Here is a 27,888-nt window from a genome sequence, read left to right as displayed (position 1 = left end):
TTGTGGTATTTTTTAAGCACTTTACTATATGCCAGACAGTGTACTAATCTCTGGGGTAGATGCAAACAAATTGGGTTGGACACAGTCCCTATCCCACATGGGGCTCACAGTCTTAATCCCTATTTTACAGATGAGGTATCTGAGGTACAGAGAAGTGAAGTGACTTGCCCAAGGCCACATGGCAGACAAGTGGCAGAGCCAGGATCAGAACCCAGATCCTTCTGATGCCCAGGCTGTATCCACTAGGCCATGTTGTTTTTCACTGTACTGAGCACAGGGGTAGTTACAGAGAATTAAGGAGGATAAGCACTCAGTAAATGCAACTGAATGAATATAGTCCCCGCCCCATATGGGCTCACAGTCTAAGTAGGAGGGAGAACAGGCGTTGAAACCCCATTTTACAGATGAGCAAAGCGAGGCACAGAAAGGTAAGGTGACTTTTCATTCATTCAATCGTATTTATTGAGCGCTTACTGTGTACAGAGCACTGTACTAAGCGCTTGGGAAGTACAAGTTGGCAACATATAGAGATGGTCCCTACCCAACAGTGGGCTCACAGTCTAGAAGGGGGAGACAGACAACAAAACAAAACATATTAACAAAATAAAATAAATAGAATAAATATGTACAAGTAACATAAATAAATAGAGTAATAAGTATGCACAAACATATATATATATATACATATATATATATATATATATATATATATATATATATATATACAGGTGCTGTGGGGAGGGAAAGGAGGTAAGGAGGAGGGGGAGAGGAAGGAGGGGGCTCAGTCTGGGAAGGCTTCTTGGAGGAGGTGAGCTCTCAGTAGGGCTTTGAAGGGAGGAAGAGAGCTAGCTTGGCAGATGTGCGGACTTGCCCAAAGTCACCCAGCAGGCAAGTGACTCTCAGTCTAAGGGGGAAGGGAGAACAGATGAGGCACAGAGAGGTTACAGCAGGACAGTGGCGGAGCCGGGATGAGAACCCAGGCCTTCTGACTCCCAGGTCTGGGTTCTTTTCACCCGAGTTAACCGGAGAAACATTCAGTACCTCAGAAATGCCCATGTGCCCTCAGCGGGGTAGCCCCCCAGACTTCAGGTAGAAGAAATTGCTCTCTGTCTTGTCTTGAACCAGTCACCTAGATTCCCACACAGGCAGCCACAGTGGCAACTAAAGAGGACATGGGTTGGGTAGAATCTCCAAGGATCTCAGATGAGGTGAAGGGAGAAGAGACAGGGCCGAGACTTCATTTGGTCTGAAGAGTCGGTCATCAGTCAATCATATTTATTAAGCGCTTACTCTGTGCAGAGCACTGTACTAAGCGCTTGGGAAAGTGCAACACAACATTATGACACATTCCCTTCCCACAACGAGAAGATAAGCGTCGGGATCCAGTGGAAGCGGTGACAGCAAAGCCCTTGGCCCTGGCCTTGCTCCCATTGCGGTAACCCTCCCCAAATGCCCACTGCAGTCCTCTGCGAGTGCACGCACTAGGCCTTGATGATGGGGGCTCGGGAGGCAGAAAGCTGAAACGTCTGCCCTCGGGGGATCTGGCATAAAGATTATGCGGTGACAATCTCCCACCTGCTCCTAGTCGGTCAAACATACAGTCTTCAGTTCCCAGTAAGGCCAGCACATTGGACAGACCAGAGTGCATGCATGGGGTACATAGCTGGACCTGTGCCCGAGGGGGATCAAGAAGCAGGAGACTTGGCATGAGAGTGATGGTGAATTCCCCTTCCCGGCTTGAGCTGCCTCTCCTCCTGGGGGCTGGCTGAGGCCTGCAGCCCACCCCCCCCATCCCCAGGCCCATAGGGGGCTTCACCTTCTCCCCCAGCACCTCTGAGCCAAACCCAGACTGAAGCCCCTTGGCACCAGAATGCTCTGCTGGGCGTTTTAAGTGGCAGGCTCCCCACACGGGGCAGGGGTCTGAGCCTGGGCCCCGTTCTTGAACTGGAAGTTCTTGATGTAGGTCTCCACGACCCAACTTCCTGACTTGGTGCTCTTCTTCTGGCGGGCAGTGACTAACCAGGCGCCCTCCTGCCCCCTTACAGGTCCTCCCTCTTTCCTCTTGGTTCTCTATTTCCTGTCTCAGAAAGCTGAGGCCTGCCACATGGTCTTGGATTTCTTCTGCCTTATCCAGGTCCAGGGGGAGCCCATCAGCTCTGACTCCCCCCTGAGGGAGCTAGGCCTCTGGGAGAGAGTTTTCTCTTCCCAGGATGGAGAAGGGTGGGTTTGGGATCAGCTCCCTCCTTCCCTCAGACCAGAACAAAGTTTCTGAGCCTGGTGGCAACTCCCCTTCTTGCTTCACCTAGCTCAAGGCTCATTCCCTGGTCTCACTGACCACTCCAGCAAGTCCTTTTTGAGTGAGCTTCCCTCCTTCTGGAGGAAACTGGGGATTTGGGCCTCTCCAGGGATACCCAGGGCCTCTCGGAGAGCAGGGAGCAGCATAGCAGTGTTTACCTTTCTTGGCTGGTGCTGAGTAGTGATTGAGTCAAATGCGCGATCGGCATCTGCTCAGTGTCAGAGAGCTGGAAAAGCGAGGTGTCCTGTCTTGGAGGTAAGAGAGGATGCCCCCAGTTGCTGCACCCCCCAACTCCTGGGTTCCTGTCAGGTGCCTCTCCCCATCACTTGCTTCCTCTGTGCTGATTTCCTCAATTGTGGCCTGTTTCCAACTCCCCATCACCCCAGGTCTCCCCCTAGGAGCGTTGGCTCCTAAGTTGGCCCAGGCCGGGCCCAAGTCTCTGCCTGTGCCCAGGGGAAGCATTGACGCTCATTGCTACCGGGGAAGGGGTAAGTGAGTGGGTAAAAACAATTTTTTTTAAACCATTGTGGGGTTTTGGTCCCAAGCAGGCAGTATGTGTTCTGTCCCCTGCCCCTTTGCCCTGCACCCCCAGCCTTCCTCAGGAGGAGCAGTGTGGCCTCATAGAATGAGCACGGGCCTAGGAGTCAGAAAATGTGGGTTCTAATCCCGCTCTGCCATGTGCCTGCTGTGCGACCTTGGGCAAGTCACTTAACTTCTCTAGGCCTCAGTTACCTCATCCGTAAAATGGGGATTAAGAATGTGAGCCCCATGTAGCACAGGTACTGTGTCCAACCTGATTAACTTGGATCTACCTCAGTGCTTAGAACAGTGCTTGGCACATAGTAAGCACTTAACAAGTACCATGATTGTTATTATATTATTATTACTTCTCTGTGCCTCAGTTGCCTCATCTGTAAACTGGGGATTCAATACCAGTTCACCCTCCTACTTAGATTGTGAGCCCTGTGTGGATCAAGGACTGTGTCTGACCTAATTATCTTAGACCTTAAAACAGTGCTTGACACATAATGATCACTTAACAGATACCATTATTATTATTATTGTTGTTATTATTGTTAATACTATTATTCCTAGGTGTGGGAGGGGAAATCTGCGGCCTGGAAAGGGACTTGTTCTGGTCCCACAAGTCCCATAGTAAGGTGGTAGTAGAGCCAGGAATGAGATCTTTTAGACTGTGAGCCCACTGTTGGGTAGGGACTGTCTCTATATGTTGCCAACTTGTACTTCCCAAGTGGTTAGTACAGTGCTCTGCACACAGTAAGCGCTCAATAAATATGATTGATTGATTGATTGATTGATTTGGTGGTGGGGCGTGACCTCCCAGCATGGTGTGCTGGGCCCGGTGAAAAACTGTGATGATTTGGTTTCCACTTCCAAACAGCTAAATGTCTCACCACCACTTCAATAGGTGGGAAAGTTAGTTTTACATGTTCAGAGAAAGGTATGTAGGGATGGTGGAGACAAGTGATGGAGCCTGGAAAGAAAGACAGTTGTAGGATGAGGTATCATCAAAAGGAATAAATAAATATATATATATGGAACTAAAATGGCTACCACCTTCCTGCTGGCAGCCATGTCGGGTGTGTCATGGGTCCCTCCGTACCTTCGAAGCAGCCATTTCTCTATTCACCAATCTTTTTTTTTCAAATGATTTACTATTATTCTTGCCGTCATTACATTTGTTAAATGTTTACTTTGGGCCAAGCAGTATACTTTGTCTTGGGGAAAGGTACAAGAGAAGCAGCAGCACCTAGTGGAAAGAGCATAGGGCTGGAAGTTATGAGACTTCGGTTCTGATCCCAGCTCAGCCACTTGCCTCCTGTGTGACTTTGGGCCAGTTACTTGACCTCTCTGTGCCTCCATTTCCTCATCTGTAAAATGGAGATAAAATATCTGTTCTCCCTCCCTATTCGGCTGAGAGCCCCATGTGGAGCGGGACTAGTGTCCGCCCTGTTGATCATGTATTTACCACAGTGCTTGGCACATAGTAATTGCTTAATTATTATTATTATTATTATTCAGACACAGACTTGGCATTCCACCCTTTCCATTCTTCTTCTTTCCTGACCAGACTGGATGGTTACAATACTCTGAACATTCCCATACCAATCAGTGACTCGGTGATCTATTGATCACTTATTTGAATGCTGCACCTTCTAGCTTATCTCAAAGCCCTTTCAAAACCATACCACCTAATTCCTGCTTCGATTGATTCTCCCTAGGAAGGCGACTCAAGAGTAGGATTTCATGCACTCTTTTAGACTGTTTTAGACTCTTTTAGACTCTTTTAGTCTTTTAGACTGTGAGCCCACTGTTGGGTAGGGACTGTATATGTTGCCAACTTGTACTTCCCAAGCACTTAGTACAGTGCTCTGCACACAGTAAGCCTCAATAAATATGATTGATGATGATGATGATGCACTCATTTTACAGATAGGGTGAACAGAGTCACAGAAGAAAAGGCACCTGCCAGCAATAACCATTGACTTGACACCTGTGCACATGTTTTGTTTTGTTGTTTGTCTCCCCCCTTTAGACTGTGAGCCCGTTGTTGGGTAGGGACCGTCTCTATATGTTGCCAACTTGTACTTCCCAAGCGCTTAGTACAGTGCTCTGCACACAGTAAGCGCTCAATAAATATGATTGAATGAATGAATGAACCACCAAACTGAGAGCAGAAGTGGGAATAAACTCCTTGTGTGAGAGCAGCCATTGGTCTTCCTAGTTGGTGTCTTTCTCTGAAATGCCCCAAACACCTTCAAGATGTTGATCTTCACCTCCCCGCATTTGCCAGGGATGGGATTTGTGGTGATGATGATAATAACAATAATCGTGGTATTTAAGCACTTATGGTCTGCTAAGCCCCATGCTAAACGCTGGGGTTGATCCAATCCAGTCACCTCGGACATTGCCTCTGCCCCACATGGGGCTCACAGCCTAAATTGGGGGAGAATGGGTATTTCATCCCCATTTTACAGAGGGGGAAACAAGGCCCAGAGAGATTAAGCGACTTGCCCGAGGTCATACAGCAGGCACGTGGTGGAGCCGGGATTAGAAGCCAGGTTGCTGGACTGCCGGTCCAGTGCTCCTTCCACTGGGCTGTGCTGCTTCTCCCCAAGGAAGAGAGCTCCAGAGTGGGGACGTGGCCTACTTGGGATTTCCCCACGAGGCTGTGATGGAGAACCCAGGAGTCTGGCTCCTGGCCCATTTGGTCTCCCTGCCAGGCCCTGCTGCCTCGAGTGTGATTGACACCCACTGGGAGGGCACTGTTGGACCCTGCCGGTCACTGTGGCAGCCCAGCCCGTCTCCCAGGGTGACCGAAGGCTGAGGGGTGTTTGTTTTGGATCGGGGTTGAGGCGGAAGGCCGGGGCCCTGCGAGTTGGGATGAAACGCGCTCAGGGAGCCTCGCCACTGTGTGTCTCTGGCAGAGCAATTTGGAACAGCTCCGGCGTGAGGGCCCCGTGTCAAAAGCCGGGCCTGGAAAGGGTGGAGCATCTTTCCATAGCCGCTTCCCAAAGGTTTCTCCTTTCCTGTTGATTTTCCACGTCTCTGTCCGGGCGGGGAGAGGACAGCCAGGCCCTGGCTCCTCTCGGTGATTGTCTTCGCTCAGTAAACACCTGCCCTGCCAGTCTTGTGATCACTATAAATAGGCCCGGGGCGCCCTGCAGAAAGTCAGCCTGGCTGTTCCCCCCGCAACCCCCCACCCCATCATTTAGTGCTGCCAGCCTCACTTTCTAAATAAGCCCTGGGAGAAGGTCCAGGCCAGAGGACTCCTGTTCCCTCAGCGGGACACGAGCCAACCCACGACTGGACAGGGAATCCGGCCTACCGGGGCAGAGCTCGGTGGGGCCCAGCAGGGAGCACCCTGCAGAGCTGCATTCTGGGAAGACACCCCTTTCCCCCATGGACCACCTCCATCCAAGGAGGCCTTTCCACTTGCCCCTTGAGCAGAAGCACCCTTTCCTCCTTTTCAACTTCACTGATGCTTTCTCTATCCACTCCCCCTCCACCCTCAATCAATCAGTGGCATTGTTGAGTGCTTACTGTATGCAGAGTGCCATACTAAGTGCTTGGGAAAGTACACTCCAACTAAGATGGTAGACCCGCTCCCTACCCACAGTGAGCTGACAGTTGAAAGAAGCTAAAGCGGCTTCTCGGATAGGCTCCCCTCCCTCACCCCCACAAAACAAACATCCTTTTGCAATCTGCAGCAGGAATTACTGAACAGCACTAAATAGGGAACCACTCCCGAGTATCCTGGGGTTCTTAGGAAAGGTTCAGCAGCTGTGGGAACTCGAGATGCTTCAATCAATCAACTGCCCCAGGAAACGAGATTTGGAAAGTGGGTGGTGCAGAGGTCTCCCCTCTCCCACCCACACCTCCCTTCTCACTGTGTAATCTCACTGTGGGCAGGGAATGTGTCTACCAACGCTGTTATATTGTACTCTCCCAAGCACTTAGCACACAGTGAGCACTCAACAAATATGATTGATTGATTGATTGGCCATTCTCCCACCGCTGTTTTTAATAAACTGGCATAGTGGTGGTTTTCATTTCCTCTTGGGAAGGGGTCTAGGGAGCCCAGTGCAAGGCCATGTATGGTGGTCTTGGACTGGCAGCTCCGTTTCCTGCCTGGTTCCCTGGTCTGAGGCCTTGCCCTGTGTGTGAGAGATGGCAAGAGCTTATGGTGTGTTTGAGGGGTGACTGTTTTCAGGTGGCCCCCTGGCATGGCAAGTGGGTCAGTTGGCCCCCACCCCCGGGTATCACCAGCACACATAGATTGAGCCATTCCTGTGGGTGTGGCTCCCCCCTAGGTCCTAGAGGGCAGCCTGTTGGCCAGCCCTCAGTCAGTCAGTCATATTTACTGAGTGCCTACTGTGTGCAGAACACTGTACTAAGTGTTTGGGAGAGTACAATAAAACAAACTCATTCTCTGCCCTCCAAAATCTTCTCATTACTTTGAGGCTTCCAACTGGGTATTGCCAGCTTGGGCCCGGCCTCTAGATTTGGGGCTGGTGAAAAGAACTCGGCTCTGCTAGCATTGAGGACACTTTAAAAAAAATAGTATTTGTTAAATGCTATGTGCCGGGCACTGTACTAAGCGCTGGAGTAGATGCAAGCTAATCAGTTTGGACACGGGCCCTGTCCCACATGGGGCTTTGACAGTGCTGGCTGCAGTGCTCTTAGCAGTCAGAAAGCAGGTGCATCTCTGACCAAAGGGAGGAAAAGAAGACCTGCCTGATAAAAGCTCCTTCTCTCCCCGATCGAATGCAGTCTAACCACCTGGCCGCTGGGAACAGTTTTAACCCTCTGTCCTCTACCCATCTCCCGTCTTTTTTATCTTCCCTGCCTTCCCCTGTTTGACCTGGGGCTTTGACAATGCTGGCTGCAGTGCTCTTAGAAGTCAGGAAGCAGGAATTAACCGTTGGACCCTTTGAAGAGCATTGGTTCCACTGCTTACCTGCTGTGTGACCTAGGGCAAGTCACTTCACTTCTCTGTGCCTCAGTTCCCTCATCTGCAGAATGGGGATTCAATACCTATTTTCCCTCCTACTTAGACTGGGAGCCTCATGGGGGCCCTGATGATCTTATGTCTACCCCAGTGCCTACTACAGTGCTTGAGTTCGTTCTCTAGACTGTAAGCTCGTTGTGGGCAGGGAATAAGTCTGCTTATTGTTATATTGTACTCTCCCAAGCACTTACTTAGTACAGTGTTCTGCACACAGTAAGCACTCAATCAATACAATTGAATGAATGAATAACATGTAGTAAGCACTTAACAAATATCACAGTTATTACTGATGGGAAATGAGCAGAGCAGCTGGAGTTGGAATCAACCATGGTTTGGTTTGGTTTTTTTGAATAACCTTTAATCGAAGCCCTCCTCAATATCCCCTCTTCCCTGGAGCTGCCCCCTCCACTCAATCAATCAATTACTTTGTCTTATGCTGTTGAGTCATCTCCAACCCATAGTCAATCAGTGGTATTTATTGAGCGCTCACTGTTCTGAATTAGTACAAATGGCCTACTTTGGGTTGAAATTGGGTGTTAGATTGGGGAGGGGAGGGCAGGTGGGTGAGCAGGTGGCAAAGGGTTCCATGGTTTCTGGGGAGTGGTGGGTACCCGGTTTTTCATGTCCACCTGAATGGCTAGTAGCGGCATTGACCACAACAATACCAAACCCCCTCCCTCCCCTTTCTTTTTCAAATGGTATTTAAGGGCTTACTTTGTGCCAGGCAGTGTACTAAGCACTGGGGTAAATGCAAGATAATCAGGTTGGACACAGTCCATGTCCCACATGGGGCTCCCTGTCTTAATCCCCATTTTACAGCTGAGGGAACTGAGGCTCAGAGAAGCAAAGTGACATGTCCAAGTTCACATAGCAGACAAGTGGCGGAGCCAGGATTAGAACCAAGGTCCTTCTGACACCCAGGCTCATGCTCTATCCATTAAGCCACATTGCTTCCCTCCTGGAAGTCCAGGCCTATGTCCATCCCTGAATCCCTGGGATGATGTCTCCCTCTTTGTAATATGCTCTGAAACCCTCTGAGAAAGGATTGCCGGAGGAAGGTGTTTTTCTCCTCATCAGGATGATCTGGAGGTAAAGCGTATCCTTCCCCCTTCATATCCGATATCCAGCATCTGTCTCCCCATCTTCAAATCCCTGCTAAAATCACAGTTCCTCCAAGAGGCCTTCCCCAACTAAGCCCTCATTTCCCCTATTCCCTCTCCCTATGCCCTTGATACTCACCCCACCTCCAGCCCCACAGCACCTAGAGCTGTAATCCTCATACTCTACCGTTGCCCCTGTCTAGAATTTATTTTAAAGCCCGTCCCCATCACTAGAGTGTAAGCTCCTTGAGGGCAGGGATCTGGTCTTCGAACTTCCCAAACGCTTAGCACAGCACCCTGCACACAGTAGGGGTTCAACAAATACCATTGATTGAGTGATATCCAGCACACAGATTAGGGACTTCATATTTAGGATAGAAAGTCTGGAGAAACTGTCCAGCAGCAATCACTGCCCCCTTTGTCCTTCGGAAGCCAGCCGAGTGAGAAGATTTTTGTCTACTGGGGTTTCTGACGGAGGAGAGAGCAAGGACTTGGGGCTGGCTTGGTGGGGAGGCAGAGGCAGTGTGTCCGTCCCGTTTCCCCCACCACCACCACCACCACAGCCCCTCCCCCCGGGGGTCGTCTCTCCCCACAACTCTCCCTTGGGATCGTCTCTGGATTGCAGAGTATTCAAGCACGTTTCCTGCCACTGACCCTGGCTCCTGCCCATCACAGTCTCCCCCTCCCCAGACTCAACCCGCTCTCTGGGGAAAAGGATTGGGCTTGGGCAGGTCTCCATCCTTCAACTGCCCTCTCAAGCGGGCTCCCCCTGCCCGCCGTTGCCCGTCCCTGTTGCCGCCCCGGGGGCGTTGGCCAAGGGCCCGCGTCTGCAACGTGCCTCTTAAATCAGCCTTTTGTTTCACCTGCCAACATACACAGCCCAGTCTAGGGAGCTTGTAGCCAGCCAGCCAGGGATCCAGCCTCCAGCTTCAATTGGAGGTGGGGGCCCAGGAGGAGGGAGAGGCAGGCCATTTTGGCTCCCAGCCATGTGTTACTGGAGAGAAGTTCTGGACAGGTGGAAAGGGTGGCGGGGGAGTCTAGAGCATAATCTGGCTTAGCCAGAATTTGGGACAGAGAGTCCCTGCACTGGGGCCCTCTGCTTAAAAACTCCTCCCTCCGGCTCTATCTGAGTACTTGCCCAGAATGGACAGCTCATCATCATCATCATCATCTTCATCCTCATCATCCAATGCGTTTCTATTTCTGTGTCACCTTTCTTTCCAAAGCACGGTCACAGATATTAGTTAATTTTATTCTGAAGGTTTTTGGGTTTTTTTTTTTCTTAGAAAAATGTTTCTGGGACAGCATCCGAATGCGTGTGCACATGCAATTCTTCAGAACACTTAAGCTACGTACAAATTCCATTGCACTCTTCCTGCATTACTCATCTGTGCACATTTCCATTTCAATCATTTATTGCCCCTCCTCTCTCCTAAACCTCGACTTTCCAACCTGCCATGACCAGGATGATCTGTGAACCTCGGTTTTCTTAGGCCTTTTCCGCTTCTTATGTTTTTCCGGCTCATGATTGGCTTCCTTGTCCCCTGGAGATGGGTTGATCTTTTCTCTCCTCTCCCCCCACCCACCCTTCCTAGTACAGATTCCATGTTTTTCCTCTATTGGCAATTTTTTTTATGCCAGTTTTGCACCTAATGTATTTCCTGCCATGAGAGGCACCTGGTCCTCAAGTCTCACCCAAAACCCCTCCTGTTCAGTCCTGCCCGATTCTGTTTCCTTATTTTCAGAGTCCCGTGTTCTCTCCAAAACCCCTTGTCATTGATGATCCTACAACTGGGGCTTCTTGTATTTCGTCTTCCTTCTCCAGAGTCTTTTTTTATTCCCCCGAGACTTCCTCCCTCCCCCTCCCCCTGCCAAACCAGGAGTTTCCCTGGCGCTCTTGGATTCTTAAAATCTCTCAGCATCTTTCACTTCCTTTTCCTGTAGTCTTCAAGCTCGCCTTGGTTCGTACACTTTCCCTCCAGGATATCTGCATAGAGCCTTTTATAGGCTGGGGCCCTCAACTCCCCCTCTCGCTTTCCTCTGTAATCTCTTTTTCATATCCTGTCCCTTTCCAAGTTCTCTTCTTGAAGGGGAATGTGCTTCCCTGCAGGAGTCCAAATAGGGAGGATGAAATTTCAACTGTTTCCCGTCACTCTCCTTCTCTTCTCCTCCTCCCCCCTCCCCACTTTTTATTACAACAGTCACATCAAAACGCTGCTCGGATGGGCGAGCTCTCCTTTCCGGGGAGGTCAAACGTTAGCTGCCTTTTAATCCTATTGGCCCCAACAGATACCACAGAGCCAACTGGCAGTATTGCTAGAGATAACTCATGTAGAAAAAGAGCAGAGTTCAAAAACTGTTGGAAGAGGCAAACTCTGTCCTCCAGGGCTAATCACCCTCCCTATTTATTGAGCTCCTACTGTGTGCAGAGCACTGTAGTAGGTGCTTGGAAATCCCCAGTTGAAGTGAAAGGCCCGATCCCTTCCCTCAAGGATCTTGCCATCTAATGATGGGCACAAGCTGTAAGCATTCATTCAATCGTATTTTTTGAGCACTTACTGTGTCCAGAGCACTGTACTAAGCACTTGACTATGATAGGTTAAGGGGAAGAGTCTAGATACAAGTGATAAAACCAAAAGGAGGCAATTAAATGAGCAAATAGATGTGCATATTAGTGTTATGCAAATAGGCAAATGTGCATAGAGAAGCAATGTGGTCTAGTGGGAAGAACACGGGCCTGGGAGTCAGGGAACCTGGATTTTAATCCAAGCTCTCCCACTTACCTGCTGTGTGACCTTGGTCAAGTCACTTCACTTCTCTGTGCCTCAGTTACCTCATCTGTAAAATTGGGATTAAGACTGTGAGCCTTATGAGGGACAGGGACTGTGTCCAACTCAATTATCTTGTAATAATAATTATGGTATTTGTTAAGTGCTTACTACGTGCCAGGCACGGTACAAAGCACTGGGATGGATACAGGCAAATTGTGCTCTTTCCACTAGGTCATCATCATCATCATCAACCGTATTTACTGAGCGCTTACTGTGTGCAGAGCACTGTACTAAGCGCTTGGGAAGTACAAGATGGCAACATATAGAGACAGTCCCTACCCAACAGTGGGCTCACAGTCTAAAAGGGGGAGACAGAGAACAAAACCAAACATACTAACAAAATAAAATAAATAGAATAGATATGTACAAGTAAAATAAATAAATAAATAGAGTAATAAATATGTACAAACATATATACTTATATACAGGTGCTGTGGGGAAGGGAAGGTCACATTGCTTCTCAAAAATTCAGTGGCCCTACGGAGATTGAACCCATGACCTTGGCATTATTAGCACCATGCTCTAACCAATGAACTAACTGGCCCTCAATAAGCCTCCCTGACCACCATCTTTAACTGTTCACGCTCCAGTGGCTTCTTCACCGCTGCACTTTCAAACATGCTCATGTCTCCCTGATCTTAAAAAAACCCTTCCCTTTATCCCATGGATCCCATGGCTCCCTCCAGTTATCACCCCATCTCCCTCCTACCATTCCTCTCCAAACTCCTTGAGTGAGTCGTCTATACCTACCGTCTCAAGTTTCTCTCCTCTGGTTCTCTCCTTTGACATCTTCTAATCTGGCTTCCATCCCCTTCCCTCCACAGAAACCACCCTCTCCAAGGTCACAAATGATCTCCTTCTTGCCAGACCCAGTGGCCTCTATTCCATCCTAATCCTTCTCGCCTCTCAGACACCTTTGTCACAGTTGACCACCCCCTTTGTCAGGGTCGACCACCAGAAGACTGACACTGTCCTCTTCTGGTTCTCCTCCTATCTTGCTGACCACACATTCCCAGTCTCGTTCATGGGCTTCTCCTCTGCCTCCCATTCCTTAACTGGAAGTTCCTCAAATCACAGTTCTGGGTCCCCTTTTATTTTCCATCTACACCCACTCCCTTGGAGAACTCATTCGCTCCCATGGCTTCAACTACCATCTCTGTGTGGATGATTCCCAAATCTACATTTCCAGCCCTGATCTCTCATTCTCTGAAGCCTCATATTTCCTCCTGCCTTCAAGACATCTCTACGTGGATGTCCCTCTGACACCACAAATGTAACATGTCCAAAACAGAACTCCTCATCTTTCCATCCAAACTCTATCCTCCCCGTGACTTTCCTGTCACTGTAGACAGCACCACCATCCTCCCTGTCTCACAAGCCCATAACCTTGGCATTATCCTTGACTCATCTCTCATTCAAGTCAGATTTTCAACCTGTCACCAAATTCTGTCAGTTTGACCTTTACAACATTGCTAAAATCCACTCTTTCCTCTTCATCCAAACTGGCACCATGTTGATCCAGGCATTTATCCAATCCCTCCTTGATTACTGCATGAGCCTCCTTGCTGACCTCCCAGCCTCCTGTCTCTCCCCACTCTAGTCCATACTTCACTTTATTACCTGGATCATTTTTCTACAAAAACTTTCAGTCCATATTTCCTCATTCCTCAACAATGACCAGTGGTTGCCTATCCATCTCCACGTCAAACAGAAGCTCCTTACCATTGGCTTTAAAGCACTCCATGACCTTGCCCACTCCTATTTTTACCTTGCTGATTTCCTAGTACAACCCAGCCCACACACTTTGCTCCTCGAATGCCAACCTATTCACTGTACCTCATCTTGGCTAAATCACTGCCGACCTCTCAACCACATCCTGCCTCTGGCCTGTAACATCCTCCCTCTTCATATCCAACAGACAATCACTCTCCCCACATTCAAAGCCTTATTAAAAGCACATCTCCTCCTTGAGGTCCTTCCTGATTAAGCCCTTATTTCCTCTTCTCCCACTCCCTTCTGCATTGTTCTTGCACTTGGATTTGCACCCTTTATTCACCCCTCCCTCAGCCCAACAGCACTTATTTACATATCCATAATATATTTATATTAATACCTGTCTCCCCCTCTAGACTGTAAGCTTTTAGTGAGTGTATCTACCCACTCTGTTATATGCAGTCTTCCAAGCACTTAGTGCAGTGCTCTGCTCACAGTAAGAGCTCAATAAAAAAGATTGATTGGTAGGAGATCAGTGAGATAAGGTGGCTGTGGGAGCTGATTGAGGGCTTTAAAGCTGATGGCAAGGAATTTCTGTTTGACGTGGAGGTAGATGGAAGCTCGTTGTGGGCAGGGAATGAGTCTATTTTTTTAAAGGCATTTATTAAGCACCTACGATGTGCAAAGCACTGTTCTAAGCGCTGGGGAGGTTACAAGGTGATCAGGTTGTCCCACGGGAGGCTCACAGTCTTAATCCCCATTTTACAGATGAGGTAACTGAGGCACAGAGAAGTTAAGTGACTTGCCCAAAGTCACACAGCTGACAATTGGCGGAGCTGGGATTTGAGCCCATGACCTCTGACTCCAAAGCCCATGCTCTTTCCACTGAGCCACACTGCTTTCTCACACTGCTGTTATTCTATTGTACTCTCCCAAGTGCTTAGTAGATTTCTTGGCACACAGTAAGCGCTCAATAAATATGATTGAATTAATGAATTAGAGGGGTTTGAGGAGTGGAGAGATATGGGTTGAACTTTTTTTAGAAAAATGATCTGGGCAGTAGAGTGAAGTGTGGGCCAGAGAGAGGAGAAACAGGAGGCAGGGAAGTCAGCAAGGAGGCTGATGCAGTAGTTAAGGTGGACTATAATAAGTGCTTGGATCAGGGTGGTAACAGTTTGGATGAAGAGGAAAGAGCAGCATCTAGAGATGCTGTAAAGGTAGAACCAACAGGACTTCATGAATTGAATGTGTGGGTTGAATGAGAGAGCTGAGTCGAAGATAACACCAAAGTTAAGGGTTTATGAGTCAGGGAGAAAGATAATGCTGCTTACAGTGATAGGAAAAGTCAAGGGGAGGACAGGGTTTAGTTGGGAAGATGAAGAGTCTGTTTTGGACATGTTAAGTTTTAGGTGTGAGTGAGTCATCCGAGTAGAGATATCCTGGGGGCAGGAGGAAATACCAGACTGCAGGGGAGGAGAGAGGTCAGGGCTGGAGATGTAGATTTGGGAATCATCCGCATAGAGGTGGTAGTTGAAGCTATGGAAGTCAATGAGTTCTTCAAAGGAGAGGTTGTAGAAGGAGACTAGAAGGGGACCCAGAACTGAGCCCTGAGGGACTCCCACAGTTAGAGGTCCTATCTTGTCTTATGCTGTCGAGTCATCTCCGACCCATAGCGACACCATGGACACATCTCTCCCATAACGCCCCACCTCCAGTTGCAAAATTGTTCTGGTAGTGTATCCTTAAATAGGATTGAATGAATGAAGAGAGTTTTCTTGGTAAAAATATGGAAGTGGTTTACCATTGTCTCCTTCCGCACAGTAAACTCGAATCTCTGCCCCTGACTCTCTCCCATGCCGCTGCTGCCCAGCACAGGTGAGTTTTGACTTGTAACAGATTGCCTTCCACTCGCCAGCCCTTGGCCAAGCTAGGAATGGAATGGATATGCTTCTGCTTGACTCTCCCTCTCGTAGTCGAGACTGGTAGAGTACTGGAAACTCTCCAGGTGCAAACCTGAGAGGGTACAGTTTAGAGGGCAGAAAATTTAATCAGTGATGGCCTCCTGGAAGAGATATGATTTCAGAAGGATCTCGAGGATGGGCAGAGCAGCGTTCTGCTGGACGTAAAGGGGAAGGGAGTTCCAGGCAGAAGAGAGAGGATGTGAGCAAGAGGTTGGTGTTGGGAGAAATAAGAACAATGCCCGGTGAGTAGATTGGCTTGACGGGAGCAAAACTTGTGAGCCAGGATGAACCAAGAGATTGCCGATTGAGCTCCTTAAAACCTTAAAATCAGTGGTCAGGAGTTTCCGCTCGATCAGAGAGGAATGGTTAGTCTTTGGGCAGCACCTATCATTCCACACATCCACCAGTGATTACAAGCAGTCAATCGATAGTATTGTGTGCCCATTGGGTGCAGAGCATGGAATGTGTGTTGGGGCGATACTTTGGTAGATAAGATCTCTGCCCATCATGAGCTTACAATCTAGCTGGGGAGATGGACGTAAAAAATTTACAAATAGACGGAAGAAATGCTCAAATACCAGAGGATGTATAGCAGCGTGTACAAAAGTGCAACGAGAAGTAGTGAGAGTATAAATGCTGAGGTGATACTGAGGAGGAGGCGACCTGGAGAGAAAATAATTTTGGTGGGGAAGTGGGATTTCGGAAGAGTATTGAAGATGGGAATAGTTGTGTTCTGGGGAATTTGAAGGGGGAGGGAGTTCCAGGCAGGAGGAAGGGAATGAGCCAAGTATCGCAGGCAGGAGAGTTGAAAACAAGGCACAGTGAAAAGGTGAGTTTGGGAGGAGCTGAGAGTGCGAACTGGGATGCAGGAGGAGAAGAGGGTGTGTAGGTAAAAAGGAGAAAGCCGATGGAATGCCTTAAAGCCAATGGTCAGGAGTTTCTTTGTGATGTGAAGATGAATAGGTGACCTTGGGAGTTTTTTGAGGAGTGGAGAGATGTGGGCAGGATGATGTTTCCCAAACATGATCTGAGCAGCAGAGTGAAGTATGGACTGGAGAGGGAAGAGGCTGATACAGCAGTCTAGCTGGGGTATGACGACGGCCTGGAAGGGTGGTGGCCGTTCGGATGGAGAGGAAAGGGTGGATCCGGGAAGTGCTGTGGAGGAAAACCGACAGGATTTAGCAACAGACTGGATGTGAGAGTTGAAAAAGAGCGATGAATCAAGGATAATACCAAGGTTGCAGTAACGGTGCCAACTTTTCGTTTTGTGTGTGGGAACGAAATGGGGGCAGGGATCTTCCTGAAGGGGGTGAGATTTGGGAGGGGACAATCTTCAAAAAACTAATCAGTGAGCCACAATTTGGGGTCAGTCAGTCAGTCATATTTATCGAGTGTGTACCGGGTGCTGAGCACCGGGGAGAATACAATGTACTTTTCAGCCCTGATTGGAAACTCTGAGGTCTTTGTCAGAGACCTGTGGTGAGCAACTCTGGGAATTCAGTTCAGAAACTCTTGGGGGTCATCACCCCCCATTCCCACTTTGGAGAAGGCACCTAGGGGTTATAGGCATAGGCAACAAAGGAGGATGGTGTTGATGCCAAATGTAATGGGAAAGCAAGATGGAGCAGAGGGCTCAGGAGGGAAGATGAAGAGTTCAGTTCTTGACGTATTGAGCATGAGCAGGAGGTCCATATGGAGATGTTTTGCAGGGAAGATGAAGTGCAAGATTGCAGGCATGGGGAGAGGCTGGACTTAGCAAGATTCAGCAGCGTGGCCTAGTGGAAAGAGCCCAGGCTGGGAGTCAGAGGGACCTGGGTTCTAATCCCAGCCCTGCCACTTGTCTGCTGCGTGACCTTGGGCAAGTCACTTCACTTCTCTGGGCCTCAGTTCCCTCATCTGTAAAATGGGGATTGAAACTGTGGACCCGATGTGGGATATGGCCTGTGTCCAACCTGATTAGCTTGGATCTATCAAAGCAATTAGTACAGGACCTGACACAGAGTAAGCATAAAAAAAAAAAACGGGGAGTCATCCACATAAAGGTGGTAACGGAAACGGAGGTAATAGGTTTGAAGTGAGAAGAGTAAGGGACCTGGAACAGAACGTTGAGGGACACCCACAGTTCAGGAAGGGAGTGAGAAGTGGAAAAGGCACCCATGAAAAAGAGTGAGGAAAAAATAGCCAGAGAGGAAAACCAGGAGAGAAGTATGTCCACGAAGCCAAGATTAGACAGCATTACCAGGAGGAAATGTTTCTAGACCCTATCAATCAATCGATTATATTTATTGAGCACTTACTGTGTGCAGAGCAATGTACTAAGTGCTTGAGAGAGCTCAATATAACAGACTTGGTAGACATGTTCCCTGCCCATGACAAGCTTACAGTCTAGAGGGGGAGATGGACATTAATATAAATAAATAAATTGCAGATATGTACATAAGCACTGTGGGCCTGGGAGGGTGGGGATGGAAGTGAATAAAGGGAGCAGATCAGGGCGACACAAAAGGGAGTGGGAGAAGAGGAAATAGGGGCTTAGTCGAGGAAGACCTCTAGGAGGAGATGTGCCTTCAATAAGGCTTTGAAGGCAGGGAGAGTAATTGCTCGGGGCGGGGAGAGCGGGGTTGCGTAACAGTTCTCTGCACCCAATAAGTGCTCAATAAATACTAACAATTGATTGATTTCACCCATGCCATAGGTGGTGGAGAGGTCAAGGAGGTTTAGAATAGAGCAGAGTCTGTTAGACTCTGGCCAGGAGGAGGTCATTGATGACCCTGGAGAGCGTGATCTCAGTGGAGTGAAAGAGGCAGAAACTGAGTTGTAGCGGGTCAAGATGGGAATGGGAAGAGAGGGAGTAGAGGTAGAGGGTGAAGTCGACCCAAGCCAGAAGTTTGGAAAGCAGTCATCCGTTTCCTCCTCTATCACCGCTGTTGTTGTAGCACGAGTTCTAGCTTTGGGCTGTATGTTCACATTTCCCTTGCCTTATTTGCCTGTACCCTGGACTGATTGGCCTTCATTCTGCTACAAAACTGCCCGTCGGGGTTTATAATAGTAATAATTGCATTTGTTAAGTGCTTACTAGGTGCCAAGCACTTTACTGAACACTAGAGTAGATGCAAGACAATCAAGTAGGACATAGTTCCTGACCCATATGGAGCTCACGGAGTAAAGGGGAGGGAGAACAGGTATTGAATCCCCATTTGACAAATGAGGAAACTGAAGTACAGTTACAAAACAGGCAAGTGGCAGAGCCGGAATGAGAACTCGGGTCCACCTGACACCCAGGCTCAGACTGCTTCCATTGGCCATGCTGCTTATGGCCCAGACCCATGGCAGAAGCCTGAATATTTGTTCATTTATTCATTCAATCGTATTTATTGAGCGCTTAGTAAGTGCAGAGCACTGTACTTAGCACTTGGGAGAGTACAATATAAGAATAAACAGACACATTCCCTGCCCACAGTGAGCTTACATCTAGAGACCTCCTCTTTTCCACCTCTTTTGGTGATCTTTATGTAATTTCCGATCCACCCATTCACCTATGGAATGCCCGTCACATTGGTTCACAAGTATCTCCCAAATGTTATTATTATTAATAACAATAATAATAATGGTATTTGTTAAGCTCTTATTATGTGTCAAGCACTGTACTAAGCACTGTGGTAGATACAAGTTAATCAGGTCCCACATGGAGCTCCCAGTCTAAATAGGAAGGAGAACAGGTGTGGAATCCCCATTTTGCAGTTGAGGGAACTGAGGCACAAAAAAGAGAAGTGACTTGCCCAAGGTCACCCAGCAGACAAGTGGCGGAGCCAGTATTAGAGCGCAAGTCCTTCTGACTCCTGGGCCCTTGCTCTTTCCACTAGGCCAAACTGCTTCTCTTGTCTGGCAACCCCAACCCCTGCATTCTTTTCCGTTCAAAATGCTGCCTGGTCCTGTCAAATGGCTTCTCCCTCAGTAATCCAGCTCTTTCTCTTCAGGTGACTCAGCAGTCTGAGAGTTTCCTCTTGTGGTATGGGGCCCCGGGCATCATTCTGCCAGCTCTCTCCCTGGTCTTGGCAATAAAATTTCCACAGATACTTTAATAGCGTGGAGGGCCTCCTGCTTCCACTGCATCTCTCCTTTCCCAAAGAAGCCAGTAGCCTGTGGGTCAGGAACTTTTCTCCAAAAGTATTCATTCAATTCGGTTCATTCAGTCGGATTTATTGAGTGCTCACTGTGAGCAGAACACAATACGAAGCGCTTGGGAGAGTACAACCTAACAATAAACAGACACATTCCCTGCCCACAGTGAGCTTACAGTCTAGAGGGGGAGACAGACATTAATATAAATAATATAATATAAAGAATTGCTCGGGCCCCTCCCACTTTCGCCACCAAAGGCAGTTGAAGTGATTTTTCTGGGACCACTCCTTTACCTCTCAGGTGTCATTCTGCTTTCTACCTCTTGGATGGTGACTTTGGCCTCTCAATCAATCAATCAATTGTATTTATTGAGTGTTTACTATATGCAGAGCACTGTACTAAGCCCATGGGGGAGTACGACACAACAGTACAACAGACACATTCTCACAATATTCATTTTCTCCTCATGTGACTAGAATTTAAGGAGGAACCCCAAATTCTTCCCATTTTATTCTCTAATAATATTAATAATAATTGTGGTATTTGTTAAGAGTTTACTATGTGCCAAGGACTGTTCTAAGCTCTGGGGTAGATACAAGATAATCAGGTCCCATATGGGGCTCACAGACTAAGTAGGAGGGAGAAGAGGTATTGAATCCCCATTTTATAGATGAGGAAACTGTGGCACAGAGAAGTTAAGTCAATCAATCAATCATATTTATTGAGCGCTTACTGTGTGCAGAGCACTCTACTAAGCACTTGGGAAGTACAAGTTGGCAACATATAGTGACAGTCCCTACCCAACAGTGGGCTCACAGTCTAGAAGGGGGAGAAAGAGAACAAAACCAAACATATTAACAAAATAAAATAAATAGAATAGATATGTACAAGTAAAATAAATAAATAAATAGAGTAATAAATATGTACAAACATATATACATATATACAGGTGACTTGCCCAAGGTCATACCATAGACAAGCCATGGAGCTGGGATTCGAACCCAGATCCTCTGACTCCCGGGCCCATTCTCTTTCCACTAGGCCATACTGCTTCTCTGCTACTTTAAGGTAAGGCGCAAACAGGGCTTTGCACAAAGCGTACAGTGCCTGGCACATAGTAATAATAATAATAATAATGATGGCATTTATTAAGCGCTTACTATGTGCAAAGCACGGTTCTAAGCGCTGGGGAGGTTACAAGGTGATCGGGTTGTCCCACGGGGGGTTCACAGTCTTAATCCCCATTTTACAGATGAGGTAACTGAGGCCCAGAGAAGTGAAGTGACTTGCCCAAAGTCACCCAGCTGACAAGTGGTGGAGTCGGGATTTGAACCCATGACCTCTGACTCCAAAGCCCAGGCTCTTTCCACTGAGCCACGCTGCTTCTCGTGCTAGTATACTATTAAGCATAGTAAATGCTTAATACCGTAAAAAAATTAAAATAAAACTTCCCTATCACTGCTGACAACACCGTTATTCTCCCTGTCCCAGAAGCTTGAAAAGAAACCCAAACACTTAAGCAGCATGGCCTAGTGGAAAGAGCATGGGCCTGAGAGTCAGAGGACCTGGGTTCTAATCCCTGCTCTGCCAATAATTTGCTGTGAGACCTTGACCAAATCGGTTAACTTCTTTGTGCCTCAGTTTCCTCAACTGTAAAAAATGAGGATTCAATACCTGTTCTCCCTTCTATATAGACTGCAAGCCCCCTGTGGGACAGGGACTGTGTCTGACTTGATTGATTTGTATCTACTCCAGCACTTAGAACAGCGCTTGTCACATAGTAAGCCCTTAACAGATATCATTAAAAAAATAAGACTCACAGGCATTCTGTCATGATTTCTAACTGTTTTTTTAGGTTGGGTTTTGTCTTCTAGCACCATGATGACTGACTTCCTTTGCTCTATCTCTAGGTGGGTTCCAATATCTTATCATTATTATTATTATTATCATCATGGTATTTGTTAAGTGCTTACTATTTGCCAAGCTCTATTCTAAACTCTGGGGTAGATAGAAATGAGGTTGGACAGTCCCTATCCCACATGGGGCTCTCAATCTAATACCGTGACCAAGCACTTAGCACAGTGCTCTATACACAGCAGACATTCAGTAAATACAGTGATTGTGCAGAGCACTTTCGTTACTCCAAAGCACTGGCACATCAATTATTTCATTTTATCTTCACAACATCTCTGTGAGGTTGTGAGAGGCAGGTGTTGTTTTCCCCATTTTACAGATGAGGATAATGAGGCACAGCAAGGTTAAGTGACTTGCCCAAGGTCACACAACAGGCCAGTAGCAAATGTGGAACTAGGACTCAGATGTCTCAAGAAAGTTGAGGTAGAATGGCCTAGGGAAAGAGCAGGATACTTGGAGTTAGGAGACCCGGCTGTGGGGAAGGTTTTATTTTGGGTCTGCTTTTATTATGGTATTTGTTAAGCACTGGAGTAGATGGCAGTTAATCAGATTGGATGCAGTCCCTATCCCACATGGGGCTCACAACTCATTGTGGGCAGAGAGTGTGTCTGTTTAGTGTTACATTGTACTCTGCTAAGCACTTAATACAGTGCTCTGCATACAGTAAGTGCTCAGTAAATACTATGGACTAAGGAGGGAGAACAGGCATTGAATCCCCATTTTACAGATGAGGAAACTGAGGCTCAGAGAAATGAAGTGACTTGCCCCGGGTCACACAACAGGCAGTGGGCAGAACTGGGATTAGAACTCGGGTCCCCTGGCTCTCAGGCCCGTGCTTTTTCCTTATGGCCACGCTGTTCTTTCTCTCTTCGTATCACCTCGGCTTTCTGTTAATAAGCTTCTCCTCCTGTTCTTTAATCTCCATTACTTGTGTAACCTTTCCTCCCCTCCCACCTCCTTTTTTCCATCGATTAATTTCCTGGAGGTGTGTCTCTTCAGTTTCGTGTGCTGATCCTGTTCCCTAAATTGCCTTGCAGTGATTCCTACTCCTCATTTTCTCCTTTTGTTCAGCATCTCCCACCCATCCCAGATATCCAGAAAGGGAGCAATGTGCCTCATACCTTCTACTCCCTTGTCTCAATCTCTCCAACTCTCTATTATCCCTTTCTGTCTCAATTATCTCTCGCTATCATCTCCTCTGTGGACCTGTGGCCTTTGTCTCTTCCTGTTCTAAGCCAGATTTACTCAAGCTCTTTCCCTCCTTCCCATTTCCCTGCCTTCCAAAGTGAATTGCCATTTTTAATATCCCATAATCCAAAGTGCACACCTCCCTTACTTTCATTCCACCATCCCCAAGGGTCCTTTGTGTCTAGATTGGTAATCTATTCAGCCAGTTCTCTCTGGGAACTCAATAGCATTAGCGGGTGCTGGGAGGTAGGAATGCTTCAACCCTCCTATCTTACCTTGAATTTTTTTGACCTTTTCCTGCCCCCATCAGCTTTCTGTGAAGAGTTATTAAAATCTCTGAACCCTCGGAAAGGACTGGTCTCTATCAACTACTTTACGTTTCTGCTTTCTATTATAATGCCTAGATGTTAACTAACGTTGTCTTCTCTGCCCTCCCCATTTACTGTCTAGTCTTCTTCTTGCCCATCTAAGATCTAGCCACCTCTGGGGTCTGTGGCTGAATGGCCACGCCTGAATGACTCCTTTCTCTAGGGAACCCGAAAGAGGCCTCCCCCTCCCCCAGTTCATCAGGTTCGATCCTTCTAGCACTTTTTTTTTATGGTATTTGTTAAGCACTCACTGTGTGCCAGGCACCATTCTAAGCACTGCGCTAGATACAAGCTAATCAGGTTGGACACAGTCCACATCCCACGTGGGGCTCACCATCTTAATCCCCACTTCACAAATGAGGTAACCCAACAGACAAGTGGCGAAGCCAGGATTAGAACCTAGGTCCCTCTAACGCCCAGGCCATGCTCTACTCACCATTCATTTGTTCATTCATTCATTCATTCAATCAATCCAGACCATGCTGCCTCTCTAGAATTCAGTGATCTAATTGGGGGAGGGAAGCAAACAGGGGACAGCTGACCTGGGCCCAGTGAGAACCTGTGAAGAAGAAGTGGGCACCTATCGGAGGGTTTTGGGGGGAGTACCTGAACCATTAGGGGGCCCAGATCTTACAGTCGTCCTCATCCCCCTGCCCTGCCCTCCAAATTGTTACTGCCTCTCACCTGTGAGGTGGATGGGACCACAGGTGTCCCATTTGGACAAAGCTGGGACAGACATGGTTTCTGAAATTTGCCCAGATTTCCAAGGTATTCAGTTACATCTCTACTGAAATTGAATTCTTCTCTCTGTGTCCCTCCAGAGAGAGATAGCCAGCCTTTCTTCATTCCAAACCCCAATAGCTCTGGTGCTAGCATCTGGCTCTTCATTACATTACTGTAAAGCACTCAATCATCTTGCCCACTCCTACGTCACCTTGCTACTCTCCTACTACATCCCAGCCTGCACACTTCGCTCCTCTAATGCTAACCTTCTCACTGTACCTCTATCTCATCTATCTTGCCACCGACCTCTTGTCCAAATCCAGCCTCTGGCGTTGGAATGCCCTCCCTTCTCATATCTGACATACTATTACTCTCCCCCACTTCAAAGCCTTATTTAAGGCACATTTTGTCCAAGAGGCCTTCCCAGACTAAACTCTCCTTTCCTCTTCACTCATTCCCTTCTGCGTCGCCCTGACTTGTTCCCTTTATCATCCCCCATCCCAGCCCCAAAGCACTTATATCAGTAATTTATTTATGTTAATGTCTGTCTTCCCCTTTAGACTGTAAGCTCATTGTGGTCAGGGAATGTTTCTGCTTATTGTTACATTGTACTCTCCCAAGCACTTAGTACAGTGCTTTGCACATATTAAGCACTCAATAAATACAAATGAATGAATGAATTACTTTTGATCATCTCTTCCTTTAATGATGCTCTGCCATTGTTGCCCTGTGCTCTAGTCCATGCCCAGCAATGGTGTTGATAATTGTGGTGCTTGTTAAGCACTTTACTATGTCCTAAGCACTGTACTAAGCACTGGAGTAGATACAGGATAATCAGGCTGGACACAGTCCTTCTCCCACACAGGGCTCTCTCAGTCTAAGGAGTAGGAAGAACTGGTCTCTTCTTATCTGAGGAAACTGAGGCACAGAGAAGTTAAATGACTTGTCCAAGGTCACACAGCAGGCCAGCGGCAGAGTCAAGATTAGAACCTCTGACTCCCAGGCCTGAAATGGATGATGCCACTTTCCATCTTCTTCCAACTCTGTTATTTCCCTTGTTCTGTTAAGGCTCAAAGACCTTCTTTTTGAGTGTCACATCAATCCCATCAATCATATGTATTGAGTGATTACTGTGGGCTATCAAGTGCATGGGAAAGGACAATATAACAGAGTTAGTAGACATGTTCCCTGCCCACAAGGAGCTTACAGGTCTAGAGGGGGAAGCAGACAATATAAATAAATTACAGGTATGTACAGAAATGCTGTGGAACTGAGGGTGGGGTGAATAAAGGGTACAAATCCAAGTGCAAGGACACAGAAGGGAGAGGGGGTAGAGAAATGAGGGTTTAGTCAGGGAAGGCCTCTTGGGGGAGATGGCTTTTAATAAGGCTTTGAAGGTGGGGAGAGTGATGGTCTGTAGGATGCGAAGACGGAGAGAGTTCCAGGCCAGAGGCAGGGTATGGGTGAGGGGTCGGTGGTGAGATAGATGAGATCGAGTTACAGTGGATAATAGGTTGACAGAGGAGAGAAGTGGGTGTGCTGGATTGTAATAGGAAATCAACAAAGTAAGATAGGAAGGGGCAAGTCAATTGAGTGATTTAAAGTCAGAGGTAAGGAGTTTCTGTTTGATGCAATCAGTCAATCATATTTATTGAGTGCTTACTGTGTGCAGAGCACTTTACTAAGCACGGGGCAGAGTACAATATAAGAGAAGTACAATCACTATTAATAATTCATTCATTCATTCAATCGTATTTATTGAGCACTCACTGTGTGCAGAGCACTGTACTAAGTGCTTGGGAAGTACAAGTTGGCAACATATAGAGAAGGTCCCTACCCAACAGTGGGCTCACAGTCTAGAAGGGGGAGACAGAGAACAAAACAAAACATATTAACAAAATAGAATAAATAGAATAAATATATACAAATAAAATAAATACATAAATAGAGTAATAAATACATACAAACATATATACATATATGCAGGTGCTGTGGGGAGGGGAAGGAGGTAAGGTGTAGGGGAGGATGGAGAGGGGAAGGAGGGGGAGAGGAAGGAGGGGGCTCAGTCTGGGGGAGAGGAAAGAGGGGGCTCAGTCTGGGAAGGCCTCCTGGAGGAGGTGAGCTCTCAGTAGGGCCTTGAAGGGAGGAAGAGAGCTAGCTTGGCGGATGTGCGGAGGGAGGGCATTCCAGGCCAGGGGGATGATGTGGGCCGGGAGTCGTCGGTGGGACAGGCGAGAACGAGGCACGGTGAGGAGATTAGCGGCAGAGGAGCGGAGGGTGCGGGCTGGGCTGTAGAAGGAGAGAAGGGAGGTGAGGTAGGAGGGGGCGAGGTGATGGAGAGCCTTGAAGCTGAGGGTGAGGAGTTTCTGCCTGATATAATAATAATAATATGTAATATGTAATAATAATATTACAATTTTTATTAGGCAGCAGGGATAACTCTAATGGACTCAATCCAGAGTCTTGCAGAGGGCATAGAGGCTAAGGGGTCAGAATCAAGGAGGAAAGGGTTCGTAAACTAAAGTCAGAGAGAGCAGGGGGTGGAAATGGAGGATGGGGGAGGGGGTAAATTTAAACCTGGATAGGGCCAAAAGGAGAAAGATGGGAGGGAGAGAGACATAGTGGCCAGAGATGAAGTAGAAGGAGAAGTATTGAAGTACTGAAATACTTTCATTCATTCATTCATTCATTCGTATTTATTGAGTGCTTACTGTGTGCAGAGCACTGTACTAAGCGCTTCGGAAGTCCAAGTTGGCAACATATAGAGACAGTCCCTACCCAACAGTGGGCTCACAGTCTAGAAGGGGGAGACAGAGAACAAAACCAAACATATTAACAAAATAAAATAAATAGAATAAATATGTACAAATAAAATAAATAAATAAATAAATAAATAAATAAATAGAGTAATAAATACATACAAACATACATACATATATACAGGTGCTGTGGGGAGGGGAAGGAGGTAAGGCGGGGAGATGGAGAGGGGGAGGAGGGGGAGAGGAAGTAGGGGGCTCAGTCTGGGCTCAGTTGTACTTCAGTATTGAAGTACAATATAAGAGAAGCAGCTTGGCTTAGTGGAAAGAGCCTGGGCTTGGGAGTCAGAGGTCATGGGTTCTAATCCCGGCTCCACCACTTGTCAGCTGTGTGACTTTGGGCCAGCCACTTCACTTCTCTGTGCCTCGGTTACCTCATCTGTAAAATGGGGATTAAGACTGTGAGCCCTATGTGGGACAATCTGATTGCCTTGTATATATCCCAGCACTTAGAACAGTGCTTGGCACATAGTAAGCGCTTAACAACAAATACCATACAATATAGCAATATTGTACAATATTGCATAAGACAGAGAATGAGTGGCCAGAGAGATAGGACCAGTTAATCAGTGGTATTTATTGAGCACTTACTGTGTGCAGAGCAATGTCTTAAGTGCTTGGGAGAGTCCAGTGTAACAGAGTTGGTAGATCCATTCCCCACCCACAGGATCTTACAGTCTAGAGGGGGAGACAGACATTGATATAAATGAATGAATTAAGGATATGTACATAAATGCTGTGGGACTAAGGGAGGGGTGAATAAAGAGTGCAAATCCAAGTGCAAGAGGGGCACATGAGGGAATAGGAGAAGAGGAAATGAGGATCAAGTTGGGAAAGGCCTCTTAGAGGAGATGTGCCTTCAATAAGGCTTTGAAGGTGGAAGAGTGATCATCTGTTGAAGAGGGAGAGTGTTCCAGGCCAGAGGCAGGACATGGGTGAGGGGTCAGCAGTGAGGTAGACCAGATCGAGGTACAATGAGTAGATTGGCATTTGAGGAGCAAGGTTTGTGGGCTGAGTCATTGTAGGAAATCAGTGAGGTAAGGGGAGAGGGGGCAAGGTGCTTCAGAGCCACTGGTGAGGGGTTTCTGTTTGAGGAGATAGATGGGCAACCACTGGAGGTCCTTGAAGAGTGAGGAAACATGGATTGAACATTTTTGTAGGAAAAATGATCCAGGCAGCAGAGTGAAGTATGGGCTGGAGTGGAGAGAGACAGGCGTCAGGGAGGAGGCTGATTCAGCAATCAAAGCGGGATAGGATAAATGCTTGGATTAACTTGGTAGCAGTTTGGATGGAGAGGGAAGTGTGGTTTTAAGGGATGTTGCG

The 27,888-nt window shown here is 47.5% G+C and overlaps 2 protein-coding genes and 1 non-coding gene across 4 annotated transcripts in view; 1 reads left to right on the top strand and 2 right to left on the bottom strand.

The window, feature by feature from the left end:
• LOC119950355 (protein Wiz-like) overlaps positions 1-27,888 on the top strand; it is a 63,377-nt gene that overhangs the window by 15,520 nt on the left and 19,969 nt on the right. The gene's annotated exons all lie outside the window — the stretch shown is intronic.
• LOC119950426 (receptor of activated protein C kinase 1-like) overlaps positions 1,888-27,888 on the bottom strand; it is a 28,476-nt gene continuing 2,475 nt past the window's right edge. Inside the window, exons 2-3 of the mRNA XM_038772804.1 lie at positions 23,569-23,606; positions 1,888-2,001 (exon numbers count right to left, since the gene is read on the bottom strand). Coding sequence (XP_038628732.1) covers positions 1,888-2,001; positions 23,569-23,606 — 152 coding nt within the window. The remainder of the gene's footprint in view (positions 2,002-23,568; positions 23,607-27,888) is intronic.
• On the bottom strand, positions 15,359-15,496 carry LOC119920244. Its single transcript, XR_005448002.1, has one exon. It is a non-coding gene; the product is annotated as a small nucleolar RNA SNORA7 (small nucleolar RNA).

The sequence above is a fragment of the Tachyglossus aculeatus genome, chromosome X1 (genome assembly GCF_015852505.1).
Source record: "Tachyglossus aculeatus isolate mTacAcu1 chromosome X1, mTacAcu1.pri, whole genome shotgun sequence".
Lineage (NCBI taxonomy): Eukaryota > Metazoa > Chordata > Mammalia > Monotremata > Tachyglossidae > Tachyglossus > Tachyglossus aculeatus.
This window is presented reverse-complemented; position numbering and strand designations above follow the sequence as displayed.